This window comes from Cryptomeria japonica, chromosome 4 (genome assembly GCF_030272615.1).
Source record: "Cryptomeria japonica chromosome 4, Sugi_1.0, whole genome shotgun sequence".
Taxonomy (NCBI): domain Eukaryota; kingdom Viridiplantae; phylum Streptophyta; class Pinopsida; order Cupressales; family Cupressaceae; genus Cryptomeria; species Cryptomeria japonica.
The window spans coordinates 580,443,037-580,463,303 of NC_081408.1; the positions used below are offsets into that span (position 1 = coordinate 580,443,037).

Sequence of the window (20,267 nt, forward strand, 5' to 3'; positions counted from 1 at the left end):
CTTGCCCCAAGAGCAGTTAGCCTTGGTCTGCAAGTCAAGAGCAGTTAGCTCCCTCTTTTGTAAAATATTTCTATATAGTGGATCATTTTTGTGAGTTGGCACTTATTGACTTCTAAAACTTCCAACCTCTTCTTCGCATTTAACAAATCTTACACATAAAAGGTTTGAGTATCAGACAAGAGGTGTAGAGGTGGGGCTATAAATAATAGATTCTTCCATGCCGCTTCATTCCTTGGACCTTTTACCACAACATACTTGTAGGAGAGCCTTGTTTGAGAGAGTTTTACACTTATGGCTAAGAATTGCATTGTTTTCCCTTTGAGACTACTTTCTTCTTGCTTGTGCCCATTTTAAGAAGGTAAGCCTATGCTTTAAGATACCACAAATATAATTTGCATTTGTCTAGATCCCCATCCAAGTTGTATTTGATGTTGTAATCTTTACTTGATCAAGTGGCTTGTTTCAACAAGGTTGAATATTTCCTTTTCGTTTATCATGTTTATTAATGATTAAATTTCTATTGCAAGAAAAAATAATTAATCAAGTAACATAATTGTAATATCAAGGCCTACTTGCCTACCTATTAGAGGTAGCCTTGCATTGAAAAAGCCTCCCTGAAAGAAGGACTGACTAGAGCCCACCAAAAGTTGTGAAAATGCCCACTTCTAAAACTCATTTAAAATAGGTAGACCTACCTTCATCCTTCTATAGTCAGGAATCATGGGTTCCCAACAACTATAAAGTTGTCAATCCCACAAAACAACCAAGAATCTAAGCTTTCCTTCCAACTATTAATCCACGCCCAAACCTTACAAAACAAATATGAACACACAAGATTCTCTACGATTTACAACCACTTAATGCTAAAACAAAAATATCTGAACCTCACAATACAAACATATTCATACAATATTCGTTAAAATTAACAACAAATAAAAAATCCTTATCAATAAAATACACATAATGACATGAAAGAATTAAAAAAACTAAAACTAGAAATAAAAAATAGCCTATCAACTAATATGTTAATTTTACAATAAAAAAATCATCTATAATGAACTTGTTTTCCACCTCAAACCTACCAACAAAAATCTCAAGTTGAGGAAAACAATATTCAAATCTTCATTACAACCCACAACTCACAATCAAGAATACATTATGTGGCTCTTGTCATAATTTTTACCACTTAATTGATTTCAAGACATTATATATAGAAACTCCTAAGGCTTTGGTTCACACCTAATTTTATGACACTACTAAAAGCGGTAAGATCCAAAGTTACAACACCCCAACAAAAGCCTTCCCCGATCATTTGGATTACAAGACAACTCCACTTTGCATACCTGGCCAGATCGAGACCTGACTGGCAAACCCTGCAAATTCAGCTACACTTCTTCAGGGATCAGTGCAGATGCATTAAATCCTGATCCTCACATTCCAAATTGAGAACAATGCGAACAAACTGACATAATTTTCAGAAAATTGGCACTCGGCGTGGAAGCGAAAGAACAATAAGGAAAGATTTACAAAGCAGTGTTAAATCTATGGAGGAATACCCAGAGGAGCTTCGAACGCCTCCTGTGGCGTTGGTCTCTCTGGTAGGAGTACCGGAGTTGCATTCCACCATATCCAATTTCTTGCACTCGGAGCAGCCCCCAATAAATACCCTCGCTCTTCCCGATTTCAATAAAGCTTCTATTATTGCTAAAAAGGAGAAACAAGAGCAAGCCCCTGGTCATATGATCCAGCCCACGAAACCCCATGGAATTCTCAAGACTGACTGGCTAGTAAAGAACCGCACACGCGTGCCTGCTGTAGCGGCGGCTTTGTTTAGCAGAGAGCATGTGTATGGAGATCCCGCGCAGTGGCTGCAGGTCTGCACCAACCTTGATACCCTCAAGTATGTTCATTTTTTTGCCTGTCTCTATAAATGGTTCCATTTTGCCCTTTAGATATATTTTGTTTTGTGAATTCACCCTTTTTGAACAGTGTTGGATTAGCCACGACTGAGGGGTATCTCTTAGATCAAAGTTGTCGATTCTTTTGCCCCTGCCTTTGTCTGAAATGTTTTCTAATTATAAAACGCTAGATGAATAAGATAAAAAAATGAGAAATAGTATTTTGGATAAATTGCGCCGGAAAACATAGAGTTTACAACCGAAACATGTATATATTGGCAAGTTGAACAATTTTATGTACTATAAATATTAGGTTTCCACAATTTATAACATAGATTTAAAACTCTCTAAATGCAACTGCAGCCTAGTGACTCATTTACTTATTCGGAGGTGAATTGCAAGCTGGAACCCATGGCGAGTCTGTACTGAAAACTTGTCAGATGCCAAGTTTTTATCCAGTTTGGATGAATTTTTAAGTGTTTTTAATTTGCCAAGTTTTAACTAAGTCACACTTGGACCAATGATGGACTGGTCTAGCGACAAAGAGGCCAGTAGCTAAGTGGTAGAGCCCCCTAGCAGCAAATGGAAGGTCTTACGTTCAGTTCTATGATGGTCCATGAGCAATAGCTCATTATGGTATTAGAGCCAGGCCAGGAGCCCCAAGCACCTACAGTGTGGTTTATTAGGGTGTGTTGGAAATAAGCCACACCGGGACCAATGATGGACTGGCTGCATAGGAGCTAGTAGCTCAGTGGTAGATCACTTCAGCAGCAAATGAAAGGTCTTAGGTTTGAATCCTAGCTGGTTCATGAACTGCAGTTCAACATTATTGAATTTGAATCAAAATTGGGTTTCCTGAGTTTTGCTTAATCATGACTTTCGAACCTTGGGACTCTATAATATCATAATTCAAGATGTTTGGGAAATAACCGTGGAAATTTATGAATGTTTGATGGGGTACTTTTGGTGAAGTGAATTTCAAAAACTTACTAATTGGCCAATCTAATTTTTTGTTCTTGTGCAAAATTAGTCATTTAGATTTAAATTAAGAAATATACATATGGTAGACCATAGCAGCAAAAGTCTTTTGGAGAAAAAGTTGGCAAACTAGAAGATTTAAATTTTTCAAGAATCAGGATTTAATTGGGAAATGTCATGCCCCCTGGTCGCAGCAGTCTTAGAACCCTAATCACAGCAGTCTTAAACCCTAGACACAGCAGTTCTAAACCTAGTTGCAGATTTATGTAAATAAGCATGAGTGATTAAATAATGCAAAGGGTCGACCAGGATAAAGGTACTTAAGATTTGGAATGATCAATTATAAGGAGGGCCGACTTAAATCAAGATGAATGGAATTAGACTGATGGCTGACCTGTTTTGTTTTAAACTAAATTAAATTTACATTACACTTGGATGACAACTCCAATATCTTGTTCCCATGCCTACTTTCGCACTGAATTCTTATAACCTCCCAGGATGCTATTAATAACTCAATTTGACCGTGCAACTACTTTAAAAGGAATTTATTGCCTAAAAAAACGTGTCCATCTCTAGAGGTGTGAATCTTGATGCAAGATAACAATGGAAGAGAAGACAACCGTGCTACCATGAATGCATTGGTTGAAGTTCGTTATGTAGATTGTCTTCATGCCATTTACAGGCTGCCATTTTAGTGGATTTCGTGGGATTTCAAGTTGTTTCACATGCCACATTAATGATATCCATGTGACTGCAAGCTTCTAGTAAAGTTTAAGGTTTCAACTTCCGTAACTAGTCATCTGTTGAGCAGCATGTTTTGTAAATCTCAAAGAGGTAGTTCAATTGTGGCAAATATCTGTAACTGAATGCCCCTTGGACATTTGTAGATTTTCAGGGAATTTTGTAAGTGATGAATTGTGACAACATTATAACTTAGGGTTTCCTCTTGCCACATTTGTTATTGTAATAAGAATTTGATAAGTGTTGCAAAACTTTTAAATTATTGCAAGCATTGTTTGTAATGGTCATTTCCTTATCGTGAACGGATTCCTGGAGTTTGGAGAGGGATTATTAAATATTTAGTTGCTTGATGTCATACTTGTGTTGTTATTTCGATGTGTCTTCTCTTCTAGTAATTGCGATTGTATAAACCATTAAACAAGGCACTGGTTCTGGAAGTTTATGACCCTTTACACATCCTTAGCAAACCATAACATCCTTTGTGATTTAGCGATTTCTCTAGGGAAACATCTTTAGCAAACCATAACATTTTTTATTAATCCTAGAGAATCATGTTTTGCATACCTCATCTTGTAGTTATGTGGTGATGTCCTTATCAACTAAATAGAGGTCATATTTGTTGTAGGTTAGTCTTTGGTATGGGGACAACTTTTGGTACTAAGAATACATTGAATGTTATTGCTCTATCATCAATTTGTCTAACTTCATTTGTGTTTAATTCTGTTAAGGATACCTCTAGTGAGCCTAAAGTGAAGGAGAGAATATCCACTCTCAGCATTTGGCCTTTAATCACTCATATTTTATTGATGAGTTGTTCAATCCTCTAGCAGGACAACATTTTCCCCGTCGTGAGGTAGATTGATTGCTCGAGGAGCGTGACCAGAGATTTTGGGAACCAATAGTTTCATTTCTAAGCTTCAATACAATGTGGCTTTTTCATCATTGAAGTTGAGAACAAAGTAGTAGTTAGTTGTTGTTGTGAAATTTTATTAGTTATAAACAACTTTCTCATATTACATAGATTTCTTATCATACTTGCACCAAACATATTGAGGTTCATTATCACTACATTTTTCAAACGTTTGACATTGGTTATATTCATTTCAATGATTATTTATGGTATGAGTACTCTTATAATCTAATGACTAAACCCATGAGTGTGCATAGTAGGAGTACTCTTCTAATCTAATGACTAAACCTCTTGGTTCAAATTTCTGTTTTAAATTTTGGGGCAAGATTGGAGTTGTCTCCAATTTAGTCATCAATGGGTGTATTAGACATAATATAATTTAGTTTATACTTTTGTTCACATAGACATTTATAGTTTATGTTTGTTAGATTCTGCGAGAAGCAAGAACTGAGCCAGGATCTGATGTCGGTCGTAGATCACATGCAACTCCAAGCAACAGATTATTGAAGATCAAATAGCTGAATAAAGATAAATCTGATATGAGAGAAAAAATTAGAGACAAAAGAGAATTTTGGAGAAGACTCTCACCAAGCTATCACTGAACTAGTGAAGGTGAGAGTATAGTGCTTATTATATAGAAAAATAATAGCATATACATCCAAGGGGTGCATTAACTTCTATTCCCCATAAAAAGCGGGAGGTTTTACCTTCTTGGTAAATGGCAAAACATGTGGCATAACCTCCTTACATGAAGACAAGAAAGGAGTTAAGAAAGTTGGCACATAAGGCCAAAAGAGGGTGAGAAACCCAACTGCCCCATAACCCACTTAGGAAATGACAAAATAGTGGTTGTGAGAGGTGGCACAACAAGCCAAAAGAGGGTGTGTAACTCAACTACCCATGTGAGGTTGAGAGTTACACATGTAGCTGAAGTATTTCGCCACGTGTCCTCATATTAACCACTCCTAATAACCTAAGCAAACTTAAATAATATGTGTAGGAAAAATAATTACCCCCTAACATAAGTAAAAATAAAAAAACCTACACTAACATCCCTCCTTAAGCGTAGCTTAGGTGGGTGAAAACATGGGTCTTGACAAATGAGGCCACATTAGGTACCCATGTACATAGATATGCTCCCCAAAAGAAGAAGTCGCCCCCCTCCTCCTTAAATAGAGAGAGAAAGAACGAAGGACTAAGAAGCCCCTCTTGAAGCAGACACCTGTCGCATCCGAAGCAAAGATCACAAATGAAGGAACTTGCTTTCGGTGAAGGGGTTGGTGATGATGTTTGCAGTCTGAAGATCAATGATGCCTTCTTGAATCAACTCCCAAATGTAGTGCATATGTATCTCAATGTGTTTCGTCCTCTAGTGATGAACTGGATTTGGTGGTGATGAATTATATATAATTTGTTTGTTTGTTATTTTATTTTCTTATTTATTTTTGTTTTGTTGGTTGGTATGGGTCTTAATTTTTTTTGCTTTTTGGATTGTTTCTCTTTTTTTATTATCATTTCTTTGCTTTCTGTTTTTTCCCTTGTTCCTTTTTGGTGGTCCTGTCAGTGCCTCCTCCCTCCTTTTTAGTTGCTTTGGTCTGCTTCTTGGCCATCTTCACTTCTGCATGCTCTCTATTTGTCATCCTGATGATGGATCATGGAGTGTGATCCGAAACGTTGATGCTAAAAACTCACACACAATCTAATCCGGAAACACTTAAGATTAATATCTCATGGATTGTGGAAACTTGATGTCTATTATTTGTATAGCACTCTGATTATCACAAAAGATGATGGTAGGCTTTCTGATTGGAATACCAAACTCAGTGAGAATATTTTGAAGCCAAATAGCCTCAGTGGTGGCATTAACTGCCCCTCGATATTCAACCTTTGTCGATGAAAGAGCAATTGCAGATTGCTTCTTGCTCGAAGACTGGAACCAAGTGAGAAGCAATACCCTGAAGTGGACTTGCGATCTTGAGAATCACTTGCCCAATCTGAATCTGTATATCCCACCAAGTCAATATCCACGCCTACTGCATATTGAATTCCATAATTGTGAGTACCCTGAATGTAGTGGAGGATCCGCTTAGTTGCTTTCCAATGATGCAACTCATGTGGCTCTTGCATGAATTGAGAGACCATGTCCACAACATATGAAATATTGGGTCTTGTATGAGTCAAGTAGATGAGACTCCGAACAAGCTGTCGATATAAAGTGCCATTAACCAAGGGTGAAGAGCACTTAGCCTCAAGTTTGACCCTTGACAAAAATGGAGTAGGTGCAGGCTTACAATCAGCCATTCAAAATTTGGAGAGCATATCAAGTGCATACTTGGGTTGTCCAAGGAAGATACCTGAAGATGATTGAGTGATCTCAATCCCCAAGAAGTAATGCAGAAAACCCAAGTCTGACATCAGAAATCTATCATGTAGAGCAGTTTTCATTGCCTTGATGGTGGATGAGTGACTCCCTGTGATCAACAAGTCATCAACATAGAGAACTAGAAATGTGAGAGTTTCATCCTGTTGTAGAATGTATACATTTGGATCAGAATGGCACTGAGTGAAACCAACTGTCAGAAGGAAATAGTCCATCTTGGCATACCAAGCTTGAGGAGCTTGTTTAAGGCCATAGAGAGACTTTCGAAGTCGACACACAAGTGAGGGATCTTGGACAAACCTACGTGGCTGCTCCATGTAGATTTCCTCATGAAGGTCACCATGAAGAAATGCACTCTTCACATCCATTTGATGAACTTCCCAACGACGGGCTACAGCTATAGCAAGGACAAGTCGGATGGAATTCATCTTTGCAACTAGTGCAAAAGTCTCAGAGTAGTCAACCCCAGGAACTTGGGAGAATCCTTTTGCTACCAAGCAAGCCTTATACTTATCAACTGACCCATTTGCTGCAGATTTTGTTTGATAGATCCACTTGCATCAAACAAGTTTCCTTCCCTTAGGAAGAGGAACTAAATCCCATCTGTGATTCCTTTCCAAGGAATTGAACTCTTCTTGCATTGCAGCATCCCACTCGGGAACACCTAAAGCTTCTCGAAAAGACTGTGGATCAGAAGTTGAAGTAATGAAGAGATGTGGAGCCTACTAAAATTGTGACCTTGTTCTTCTAGTATCTGATGGATCACTAAGCCAATGTCCTGTTGACTCAAATGTTTGTCGAGCCCAAAGAGGCAGTGAGGTTGGAGAGTCTGGGGGAGAATCATCAACCTTTGAATGATGACTGTGAGAGGAATTTGAATCCTCATCATCACTGTCGCCATCTGAAGTGGAAGAAGAAGACTCCTCATCAAGATTAGGAGGATTAAGATCCTCTAAAGAATTGTCATCATGATGCAATGTCTCCAATGTGATAGTGTTGATGTGTTTTTCATGCACATGCGAACACAAAATAAAATACCTTAAGTATCTTATCCTCTCTTGAACAAAGCTTCTTCGAATGCTGAAGATTTCGCCTAAGGATCAATCGAGGCAACTCCAAGGTTCTCGTATTTAGGTTCTCTACTTGTGGATAAGCACCAGTGTTCGTTGTGTTTGCTGTTTTCATCAAGGGGTCTTACATACTTTCTATGAAAGCTGGATCTTGCAACTACTTTACCAATGAGGAACTAAATTTTCCTAATACTAACCGATGTTTCAAAAAAGGCAAAAGATAAGGGATTCGAGAGGGCTATGCTAAACTAAGCCTAAGAATGACCAAATGGAGGGCGATCTTAGTGAAACTCTACCAATCTCAGTATTGCCATAGAACAACAACTCTATTGGAATCGATGCGATCTTCTAAGGGAATTCAAAGATTTTCGAACCATTAATGAACATAGATACTATCAATAGGTTACATATCAGTATTCAAGTAATGATTGAACCCTAAACAATTTCAATATCTCCAGTCGACCACATAGGGCACACTTACAATCAGTAAGAGGCTAGTGGTTTGGACTATGAGCTTCACTAAAAGATCAAATACATCATTTATCACTCAATCTAACTCAACATCTAAATACTATCTTTTATAAGAGTGATTCAAGAAGATGAACAACCATGTAAAAAGCCACAAAGATTGCAATAAAACACCATGACTTCAATATTTCATTGATCTCATAGCAAAATATAACAACAATTGTTCAACTTTCTCTCTTCACCAAATTTGTATTCTCTATGAATAACTACTCCTCTTCTTTGCTGCTAATAAACTTATTCTTCTTAACCTTAACCTCATAAAATGAAATGAGTGAGAGCTTATATAGCATTCTCAAATACAATGAATGGCCCAGATTTAAAAAAGATTAAGGGTTGAGATTTTGACACCTAAACCCTAATTAGGGTGTGTTACAAAAATAACCCTAATTAGATAAGCATTATCATAACATAGCCAATAGAAATTGGCACAAATAATGAGGAAGCATCGTCCAATAGGGATTGAATAGCCACATCATTTCATAACAGCTTCTCATCTAGAAATTTGTTCCCTTTTCCTTGTTCCTTTTTGGCATATTCAATGAATCTGGACGTAATACCTTCAACCTCTGCAATGGGAATCTCAGGCAGGTTCTTCATTCGCTCTTCCAAGTGAAGGACCTCATCAAAGGCCGCAAGAAGAGTCATCTCCCATCCGTGCCCCAACTCTTTTGTTTTCTCAATCAGGAACATAGTAGTATACATCTGATCTCGCTGCTCTTCTGTGATTATGTCTTCCTTTCTACAAACAATGACCTTGATCTTGTTCTCCAATTCTTGGACGTCCACATTTGTTTCAATCTCTATCCTTCCATCAAGGATTGTACACAGTACATCAAACACCTTATCTTGAATACGATGGATAGTGTCCTCAACTCGGTTGCACCTACTATTGACGTCCTTGAATAGAACTTCCTTCATTTGGAGCAAAGTTGACCATTGTAGGTGTCATGCCCAAAATTTAGGGCAAGAACGGGATATTTTTTTTTTTAAAATCATATCTTAAGCATTAAATTTACGAATGTGAAGAAAAACTCTAACTTGTTTTGTCTTAACTATGTTGGGTTAACTTAAACCACTAACTCAAGTAATCAAAAATAATTTAAATCATATGCCGAATACTAAAAGAAATGTTATATCATTTTCTCAATTTTAATTCATAACTTATTTTAAATTATCTCCCTTAAATATAATTGACGAAGATAGAATTAGTCTCCAAAGTTGTTTACGGTTTAAAGGAACTAATTAAATTAGTCATAGTACTTTGTTTAAAATGTCTAAAAAGTTTATCTTAATCAATAATCATAATATGCTTTAAATTAAATTGACAAACGGGCCAATAAATTTTTATAATGAATACTTACCTATAAATTAAATAGCCCCATAACCAAAATTAATTTTACCCCATTTATTATAAAAGTTCTAAATGTTTAGACCTCGAAAATATTATTATATATATTTTTTTAAAAACATCTTTAAAATATCCTTATGGCTATCAAAAACCATTACTAACCCATATATTTATTAAGACAACTATAGTTTATAAAACTTAATAAATTATACAATCTAAAATTTGTCTTATTCTCTTACTTTGGGGCTCTATGTGTAAAAGTATATTTAACTTATATATATATATATAACTCCCAAATATATATATTTTTTATCATTAAACTTAACCACCATGCAAACCCTAACATTCTTTTATTATTATAAAAATGCTCTATCTTTTATTTTTTTGTGATAACATCTCATTCCTCTCTCTAACCTAGCCCTACTCGGCTAGGGTTTGTTATTTTCTTGCATCCATATTTTTTTGTGCAAGGGCGACTTTTGTAGGGATGGGCGGCGGCCATGGGAACTCGCGGCAAAGGGAAGGGAGGCGGTGGCGCCATTGTGTGTCCACACAGTGGAACCTGCTGCACCACTGTGCGTCCACACAGTGGCGGGAGCGGCACCACTGTGTGTCCACACAGTGGAAGCCGCGGGGCTGACCACTGTGTGTACACACAGTGGAGTCCGCGGCTGACCATTGTGTGTCCACACAGTGGCTTCGGCCCTTCGGCCCTTTTCCCCATATTAAACCCCCCCCCTTTTTTTTATATAGTTTTTTTTTTTTATATATATTTTATATGACAGCAATTTAAAATAAATAGGTCCTAGTATTTTGATTTTTGATGAAAAAGAAATAGATGGATTAATAATTTTCCAATTCATTTACAGCAAGGGTATACTTTTCTAAGCAATAATTATACAGGTGTTTTATTTCTACCTTCAGCTATATACATGTTTAGATTTTAATAGTTTTACCAGCAACTAAATAAATCTAGATTTTATCTAAATAAAAACTATAATAGATTGTGATTTTTCTTTTTCTGAGATAAATAAATTTACAGATTCTGCAATTCCTACAACAACTATTTAATTAATAACTTTTAATAAAATTTATCAACAACTAAATCTCATATTTTCTGTAATTAAAATAAAAGACAAAATCATAGATAAAAAAGAAATCACAGAATTAAATAAAAATGACTTTTATATTTCCGTGGACTGTTGCATGCAATTCAAAGGCATTTCTTTTCAATAAAAAAGAAGAATATATCTAGCTCATTTCATTTCAAGAAGTATTCTGCAAAATAACAAGATATTTTCTTTATCTAAGTAACAAATAACATAATCCCATGTCTTTATTTCTATTTTACAATTAGCCTCTCATTTCAACGAATGAGGATATATTTTTTTCTTCAAAACTAATAATTGCATTTGCAAATAATTTCCTGCAACAAATAACTCCTGCAACCTTCCACTTGTCCTATTCTTTTCTCCTGACAATCTTGCATTTTAAATCAAAACTATGACCATGGATTGCTCACCTCCCAGCCTAGGCTAACTGGTAGCCACCCCTGAGCTCGGAGAACCAAGCCCTAGACGGGAAACAAACATGCAAACACAAAGGGACAGAATGCACACAAATTCAAACACACTCCCATCCCGGCTACACTGTACCACACCTTGGTGATGACCTTTTTAAGGGTGGTAGTGGACCAATTACCCCGAGGAGAACTGCAAGTATGAAAAAGAACATGTAGCCACCTCATGGCAAATCATATACATCAAGTATAGCAACCCCTTAAATCCTTATGCCCCCCAATGCATTCATGCCTTATTTCTCTCTTTATGACCCCCATTGCACAAACAAGCCATGCAGCAAGGGTCACACAAAATCCCTTGTGATCGCTCTCATAATGAGAGTCTCTCACTCGAGGGCTGTCACTGCTACCACCCACAAGATCCTCCTTTATCCCAAGAGTAAGAGGTCTTGATGACTCCCAAAAAACACATACAATACATAACCCAAAATACCAAATGAAATTCCCAAAAGAACATGCAAGGAAGCAAATCTTTTACACCAACATTACTTTCAAACACATGCAAAAAGAAGCCATTTTAAGAAGAGTGCAACCAACCTTAATCTGCCCAAAGGTAGGTTAGTTTTGTTGAGGATGAGCAGCCCAATTCCACGGTTCTTCTCCTTCTACCCTTAGCCAAAATTCTCTATTCCAAAATCTAGTCTATTTTTTTCAAAATTTCTCGTCTCCAAAAATGGAGAGTGGGTGATTACTGACAAATTTTCTAATTCTTGCTTAAGAAGCCCATTGTGAGAGTTCCCACAAGTTTCTAAAAACTAAAGAGGAAGGTAAGATAGAATGGGAAAGGGAACTCTCATTCGAAAAGAAAAGTTAACAACTAGGTTCAAATCTTTTAATTTCAATTTTCGCACAACTCAGAAAAGTCAATTTTTAGGGTGTCTAAAAGGTCACTTGGGAGTAGAAACTTGCCTTAAATTACCCCTAACCCTTAGGTATACCTTATGGGCTTTAGGAAACCCTATTAAACTACCCCTAGGTGTCCATTTAACCCTTTTTAAATGCCTCTGAAGTTTATTTTCGGGTCAAACCTATGTTGACCATCCCAAAGATTCTTTACCCAAGGCATTTATGACATCACGTTACATTAATTGAAAAGGCTATAGTTAAACACTTTCCCACCAAGAGACAAAAATAAAAATTCAAACTTAAATCCACACATGTGTCAAGTGACACAAGAAAACACTTGTACAATTTAATACATGAAATCGTCTCTTGTGGATTTTACACAAATCAATTAAATAACATTTAACACACATGCATCATATACTGTTATGAATAAAATACAACACAAACGGGGTGTTGCCTCTCTAAATAGACAAACCCTGGCTTACGAACATACATAGGTCTAGGTTTGGTTCTCCGTAATATTTCCATGGTCACATGGATAACTTCCTGCGCATCTCAATTTACACATTAGTAACTTTCAAATATCCACAAATAATATAAATTACAGGAATAATAATACACATCATCACTTGCATACAATTTGTATTTGAACAATTTAAATACATCTTTTATCCAAGAAATCTCACATAAGCAATTCATCCTAATTCTCATAATGTTGATCCACACTTAAACATACATCATAATTCTATTATCATGGTAAAGTCTTGCAAATTCAATAACGACATTTATCACCGCAAATTCATCTTATTCAAAAATCATGTAGTGTTCTATTTCATAAAGCATATAAATAAATCATCAATATATAGCAATGTTATCCAAATCCTGAAATCATATAAGTTCTAAATTCCAAAATGCATAAAAATAAGTATCCGTCATAGTCTCAATATAAAAACCACTGAAATGTCAGACTGAGTCGAGGTGGGGCCTCATAATAGGAGATTATGGGTTCCTCCATCAATTATCCTTTCATGTGCTAAAACCTGTCTTGATGTCCTTCTTACCACTTGCAATCTTGGGATGACAATGTCTCTAGTGTGAGTGAATGCATCGACAGTTACCACTAGATTATGATTGATCTCAAGGACTTGGATGGCCCTGTGGACTGTTTTCATCATTTTTCCGACAAATTCCTTAGCTACCATGTAGGATCTATCAATCCATGTATCCATGAGTCGGGCTAAGTTCTTCATCTTTTTTGCCTGATTTATTGACTCAAGAGGGAGTGCCTGCAAGGGTGATACTACTGGATCCTGTCGCCTTAATGACTGATCAAGGTGGCTAAAATAATTCCTCCAAGCATTAATCTCCTTTTCCAACCTTTTATTCTTTTCTATTTCTTCTTTTAGTTTATCATTAACCGCCCTCACTGAATCAGTCGCATCTTCCATGGCTTGCTCAGAGGTAAGTGGGCCAAGATCAAATGTCTCTAAATCATATTCTTCTGCCATGATCTCATCGTCATACTTGTCCACTGCTGGTGTAGCTATCTGTATCTTTTTGGATCCTGTATCATCTTTGATTACCTTTGACATCTTTGTAGCTTTCTTCCTTTCAATCTCCTCTTGAGAATTTCCTAGAAGGCTTTCCAAATCAAACATTTGCTCCTCATCTTCAACCACAACTGCCCTCGTAAGTCTTTCTCTAAGCCAATCCGGAATGGAAGACTTTCCTTCTCTTACTTGCACTTCCTTAGGCAATGGCTTCTCGCCCCTAAAAGGAGATGTCGCTTCATCATCATTTCTTTCTCTTTGTTGCTCATTAACATTATCTTGGAGAGGAAGAGACTGACTTGATGAGTGCTGAGGTGTCCTTCCTTTGTCTTGTTTATCATTCTGTATTGTTGACTCCATGGACTCATCTGTCTCATGCACCTTCTCTCTTTGATCCTCTCCTTGACTTATCTCCTTTTCATGTCTAGAAGAAGCACTCAAGGGATGATCAGGATTCACCTTTTGTCTCTTCTTGGACGATTCTCTCTTTTTAGGTCCTTCCTTTCTCTTCGACCCCTTAGAATGAGAAGTGTTCTCACTCGCACTCACCTCTCCTTCTTCCGTTCTTGTTTCTAAGCTGAATGTCATAGCTATGTTTTGTTCCTTCAACTTTTGATGCTGGACATCCACCCATTTGCGAGTACAACTCAAGACTGGATCCATCAATGCTCTCAAGTCTGCGACTTCTTACTCGTCCCAATCTATCTTCATTTCTTTGTCTTCTCTCTCATAGGAAGATTGAAGATATTTGCCACTGTCTTGTGCTTGATCTGCTACTCTATAAACTTTGCATTTCCTAATAAGATCTAAGGGCAATTGAGAGTGCATCTTTCTTTTTACTTCTACATCATCTTGAACATTCATCCAAAAATCCTCTACTTGAAATACATGCTTGTACTTCTTCCCAACTGTTTCTTCCATGTGACCACTAGGATCAAAATTATCTCTCGAAGCGAAAGATGTGAATGAGTAGAGAGATAGCTCCTTTTCTGCATCTTCAACTGCTTGAGAATTAGGGCAAACTTCTATTGAATTTCCAAGTGAAATAGGTATAGGGATACCATTCCCATGCTTATGTCTTGATGCCTTAGCACAAGCTGCCAACTGTCTAGTCACCTCAAGTAGTACTATCCTATCCATTGGATACCTTGGCAACATATAAGGAGGTGAAGGATATCCATGGATCCTGATGTAGGTGAATTTAGAGAATTGAATGAACCACACACCATGTTTCTTCATGAGCACTCGTGCTTCTGGAGACAATCTTGGTGAATTCCTCCTTGTAGTGTCCTGGTGATATGCATTGTGAAAGTATCGTTGACTAGCTTGTAGTAATTTTGAGGCGGATGATGCAATTGAGCATAAGAATCACATATTCTTATCTCTCCGGGTCCTCTCCCAACAACTCCTCTGTGTGGTAGTCCTACATATTCAAAGCATCTGGCTAAAGAATATATAACATATGAACTCATGTGGAATGACTAAGTAGGGACTAGCCTCCTTAACTGCACATCTAGGTTGTTACTGATAATCCTGGCCCAGTTGAACATTCCTTTCCCTTGAACGATCACTTGTATAAAGAAGAACATCCACCTGTCGAAAAAGAAGGCTTGAGAGGCACCTACAATTCGATTAAGCATGGTTATCAAGTCTTCGAATTCTTCTTTGAAATCAATTTTGTGAGGTGTATTGGGTATCTTATTTAGGCGAGGCCTACTCTTGAGTAACCAATTCTTATTGATGAAATTTAGACAGGTATCAGGATCATCTTCGTAGATAGATTTGGCTCCTTCTAAGCTCTTGTAGATCATATCCCTCTGTTTTGGAAGATGAAAAGCTTCACTTATAGCTCCTTCTGAGAGATAGGCGAGGATAGTCCCATCTTTGGCCACAATTGTCCTTGAATGCGAATCGTAGTGCTTGGCACATTCGATCATTAGCTCATGACATCTGACTGCGGGAGGGAAGCCTGCGGCCTTGATGATCCCACTCTCAATTATCTTCTTGGCTATGGGTGATGGCTTGCCGATGTAGGGTGCTTCTCGAAACTTCTTCACATTGAAGTTTCCTAAGTTGGTGTCTCCAATATTGCTCCATTTGGATACGATCCTCGTCTCCAAGTCGTCATTCTTTTGATCTTCTTTAATGAGGGCTTGCTAGGTAGAGGATCTACTTGCCTTGGGGGCCGCCATTTGTTACCTATAAAAAGGGGCTAAGTTAGTTTTTAGGTATTGTCACAAAGATAGGCAAGTGAAGACCTTAAAAAGATTAATTGAACTTCAATTTGGACTTAAATGAAAAAGCATTGAAATTTACAAATTGAAATTACAAATGAATTAATCTAAATCATGAAGACTTAACTTCAAAAATAATTGATATTGAATTGAATCAGATCTTCAAAACTCCTTCAAATAAATCAGATTGCACATACCTTAATCTTGATCTTTGGCTATCAACCTGAAAAAGATGGGTAAAAGGGGAAATTTGCTGCTGGATTCGCGTTCTTTCTAAGTGATGTTTTCACAAGATTGCCCCCTTAATGATTCAGACCTTGACCAGCCTTCTTAAATCTTGAAATTCGCCTACCATCTGCTGGAATTCGCTTTCTTTCTAGTTTATTCTTTTGTAGAATTTGGCTCATGAAGATTATTTACCTTCCTTCTTAAGATTTGAAATCGGCTTCTTTGATACTTGATGAAATCTGCTGATAAAATTCGCTTCATCTTCTTAAATTCGCTTCCTAATTCTGCTTCTTAAATTCGCTCTAGAAAAGAATGTGTTTGAATGAATGATGAATGACTAAGACTTGTTCTTTCTTATATAGGCGCCTTCACCCCTCTCTTGAAAAGCTGACTTTGTTTGAATAAATAAAATTAACTGTATCTTCCCCAAGCTGGCCGACTTCTTCATTGGAAATTCAAATTTGCTCTTGGCGCCAAAGATGAGATTGGTTTATTAATGCATCAAACCGCCTTGTTTGCTTCTATGCCGACTTGCATCTAGTCTCCTCTCCATTCGGTTTTTATCACAATGCCTTAATATAATTCGCTCCTGTACCTTTGGAAGGTACATGAGCAAACTATGAGTTGCTCTTAGTTTTCTCACTCACTAACTGAAAACACACTTAATCTTCATGATCATTAGAAGGTTCATGATGCAGCAAAGGCTTAAATCACCTTCAAGGAGGCTTGTCTAGATATCTTAATTAACAAAATACTCCTCTTCAAGAAATTTCGCTCTGGACCCTTTGGAAGGGTCAGGAGCGAAAAAGTTATTTGCACTCAAACCTTTCACCATTTCTTTCAACTCTACTTCTAGGCTTGGCTTTTGGGTCCTCTCCCCATCTCAATCTAGCTCATCTACCCTCAAAGTGATGTCTACTTCAAAGTGTTTTGGCAAGAAATTAGGCCATCTCAAAGATTTCGCTCTGGACCCTTTGGAAGGGTCAGGAGCGATTTTTACCTCACATTTTCACCATTTCTTAGCCTTGAACTTAACCTTTCAAACCTCCATTCACCATGATTATGCATCTTGCCTCCATCCTAGCTTGAAACAAGGTGAAAATAAGGAGTCATAAGGATTTCGCTTTGGACCCTTTGGAAGGGTCAGGAGCGAAATTTGTAAACAAGTCTCAATTTTATCATTTGCTTTGCTCCAAATCACTTCTCAAGGCAAGATTTAACAATTCTCTCCCAACAATGCCTTAGGAATCAAGATCTTGATGCCAAACATGAGCAAAATAGAGGTTTTAAGAATTTCGCTCTGGACCCTTTGGAAGGGTTAGGAGCGAAATTCTTCCTTAGGCTCAATTCACACTTCTTTTCCTCTCAACTCACTTCAAACTTGACTTGTCCAATCTCTTCTTACCATAATCAAGTCAATTTGCCATCTATTTAGCTCCAAAACAAGGTCCTTTTAGTGCATTAGGCAAAATAGAGAGTCTAGTTAGGGATTTCACTCTGGACCCTCTGGAAGGGTCAGGAGCGAAAATGAAATTTCGCTTTGGACCCTTTTGAAGGGTCAAGAGCAAAATCTGCAATTATGCTCAATTCCTTGACCTTTTCATCACTTTGCTTTGTTGAACACATCAATTCTTTCTTAATCATGCCATAAGGACAAGTTTTTCTATGCAAATTAGGACCAGGAAGGGAGATATTAGGAAATTCACTCTAGACCCTTTGGAAGGGTCAGGAGCGATTTTGAGAAACTAGTCTTAGGTATCATCCAAACACCCAAACTTCACCCTCATTCATGTTGTTCTCACCTCAAGACATACTAACAAACCACCTTAAGGAAGTTCCTAGCTCAAAAGGTTGGATCAAAAGTGTATCTTAACAATTTCACTCAGGTACCTTTGGAGGGACAGGACCTATCCAAGAATTTCGCTCTGGACCCTTTGGAAGGGTCAGGAGCGAAATTTCTCTTTTTGCACAAATTCCTAATCCAAAATGGTTGCAACTTATTCCAATGGCATGGATCAATCCTTCTTTATCCAATTGAAGCCTGGGAGCAAAAAATATAGCCCAAGTTAGGACTAAGGGAGACTCTTAGGAGAATTTGCCCTGGACTCTTTGGAAGGGTCAGGAACGAAATTCATCTTTGAGCTCATACTCTTAACCTTTTCTCAAATTTTCAAGCCAATTCCTTATAATTACATCCTTCAAAGCTTGCTCATGCTAGCACTCGTCCTTTGTGCCTACACGTCGATCACTGGCTTCATCCAATTGACTTTGACTCAACAAAAGACAAGACTTTGGCACATCCTGACTCAAACTCCTCAAGACCTCTTTGCAAAATATACATTCTCCATCTTTTTAAGGCAAGATCCTGCTAAAATTACATCAGGGTTCTAGGCAAAGAAAAAAAAATGACTTCCCCAAGCTTAGGTCAAATTTGGCCCTAAAAGAAACCCTAGGCAAGCTTCTACAAAGGAAACCCTAACTTACCAAACCTAGGCCACCACTAACTCACTGAAAACACCCAACAAGCAGAGAAAAGCCAAGTAAAGAGAAAGGAAGACCCCCAAAAAGAGAGGGGGTCCCCATTTTGATGGGGCGATGTGTGAAATGGTCACAACAGATAGTGGATGGAGAAGTGGTATGAGAAGAACTAGAAGAACTTTCCTCAAAACGAACACTCCTCTCAATGAACAACTCATGAATAGTGGGATGGAGAAGTCTATACCCTTTGACATCATCTAGATACCCAACAAATATACAAGGCTTGCTCTGTGGATCCATAGCCTTGCGTTTCTCTACTGGAATGTGGGCCCATGCAAGAGAATCAAACACTCTAAAGTGCTTAACTATTGAAAACCAGTTACCCTCTTCATAGCTTTGTGAGGAACTCGGTTCTGGATGTAACACACACAGTTGATGGCCTCACCCCAATACTAAGGTGCCAAAGACTTGGAGATAATCATACGGCCATCTCCTTCAAAGACCTGCTCTTGCATTCTACGACACCAATTTGTAGAGGACGGTATGGAACTGTGTGCTACATGTGGATACCTTCTAAAGCACAAAATTGTTCAAATTGAGTGTTAACATATTTGTTGATTTTAGTCCTTTAGATTAATACAATACTCAGAAAATAGAATTTTTTTTTAATTTCCAGATTACTATTAATTGCTGTTAGTGTTTTAGGAGTTTCCAGAATTAAACAAAAGTAGAGAAATGAACAAAATGAACACACAACACAAGTACCCTGGGAAAACCTCCTAGGAGGAAAAACCCAGCCAGAAAAGATCCTCAGATTTGATTATGGATTATGAGTAGTAATCTGATTACAATACTTATCTCAGTTTACCCTTAGGGCTAATGGCATCTTCAAGTGGTTTTGGATCTGCCTCTTAATCAGTTTCAGATCTGCCTTTTGTTGTATCAATTAGCAACCAAGGATTTGATCTTGAAATGGCTTGTATGTCTCCAGCTGATGACTGTAGTCAAGTTCAGAACAGCAGGTCATTCAAATGGCAGATTGCTTGATGAAGGTAACTCCCTTAGCAGCAGAGATGGATCGCTCTATGCCCAGCAGATAAAAGACTAAGTTCGCTGTCCTTCAGATCAGATTCGCATGCATGAGAGAGTAGATGTGTTGAGTTATGTATGAAGTGAAGTTGACCTTTATTTATATGAGGTGAGAGATCTAGTTAGGTCGGCTTTTAGTATTTACATTAATAATAGCTTTTAATTATTAATATCTTTTCCTTGAGCGAATTGCCTTATAGGGTCGGCCCTATTTATGGGGAGCATGTTTCCTTAGTGTGATGTGAGGATTTAGGGAGTGGCGTGTGAGAGAGGGCCCAACCCTACATGCTAAAGAGGGGCCAGCCCTTTGGGCGGATTCCAGTGTTGCCTAAGGCAATTGGAATCTGCCCCTCCTACCTAATTACAATCAACAATATTCACCCCCATTTTCTGTATGCATAATCTTGATG

General features: G+C 37.7%; 1 protein-coding gene across 1 annotated transcript in view; it reads left to right on the forward strand.

The window, feature by feature from the left end:
- Positions 1-1,238: 1,238 nt before the first annotated feature.
- The window catches only part of LOC131070964 (uncharacterized), a 118,106-nt gene continuing 99,077 nt past the window's right edge, over positions 1,239-20,267 (forward strand). Inside the window, exon 1 of the mRNA XM_058006676.1 lies at positions 1,239-1,900. Coding sequence (XP_057862659.1) covers positions 1,545-1,900 — 356 coding nt within the window. The 5' untranslated portion in view covers positions 1,239-1,544. The remainder of the gene's footprint in view (positions 1,901-20,267) is intronic.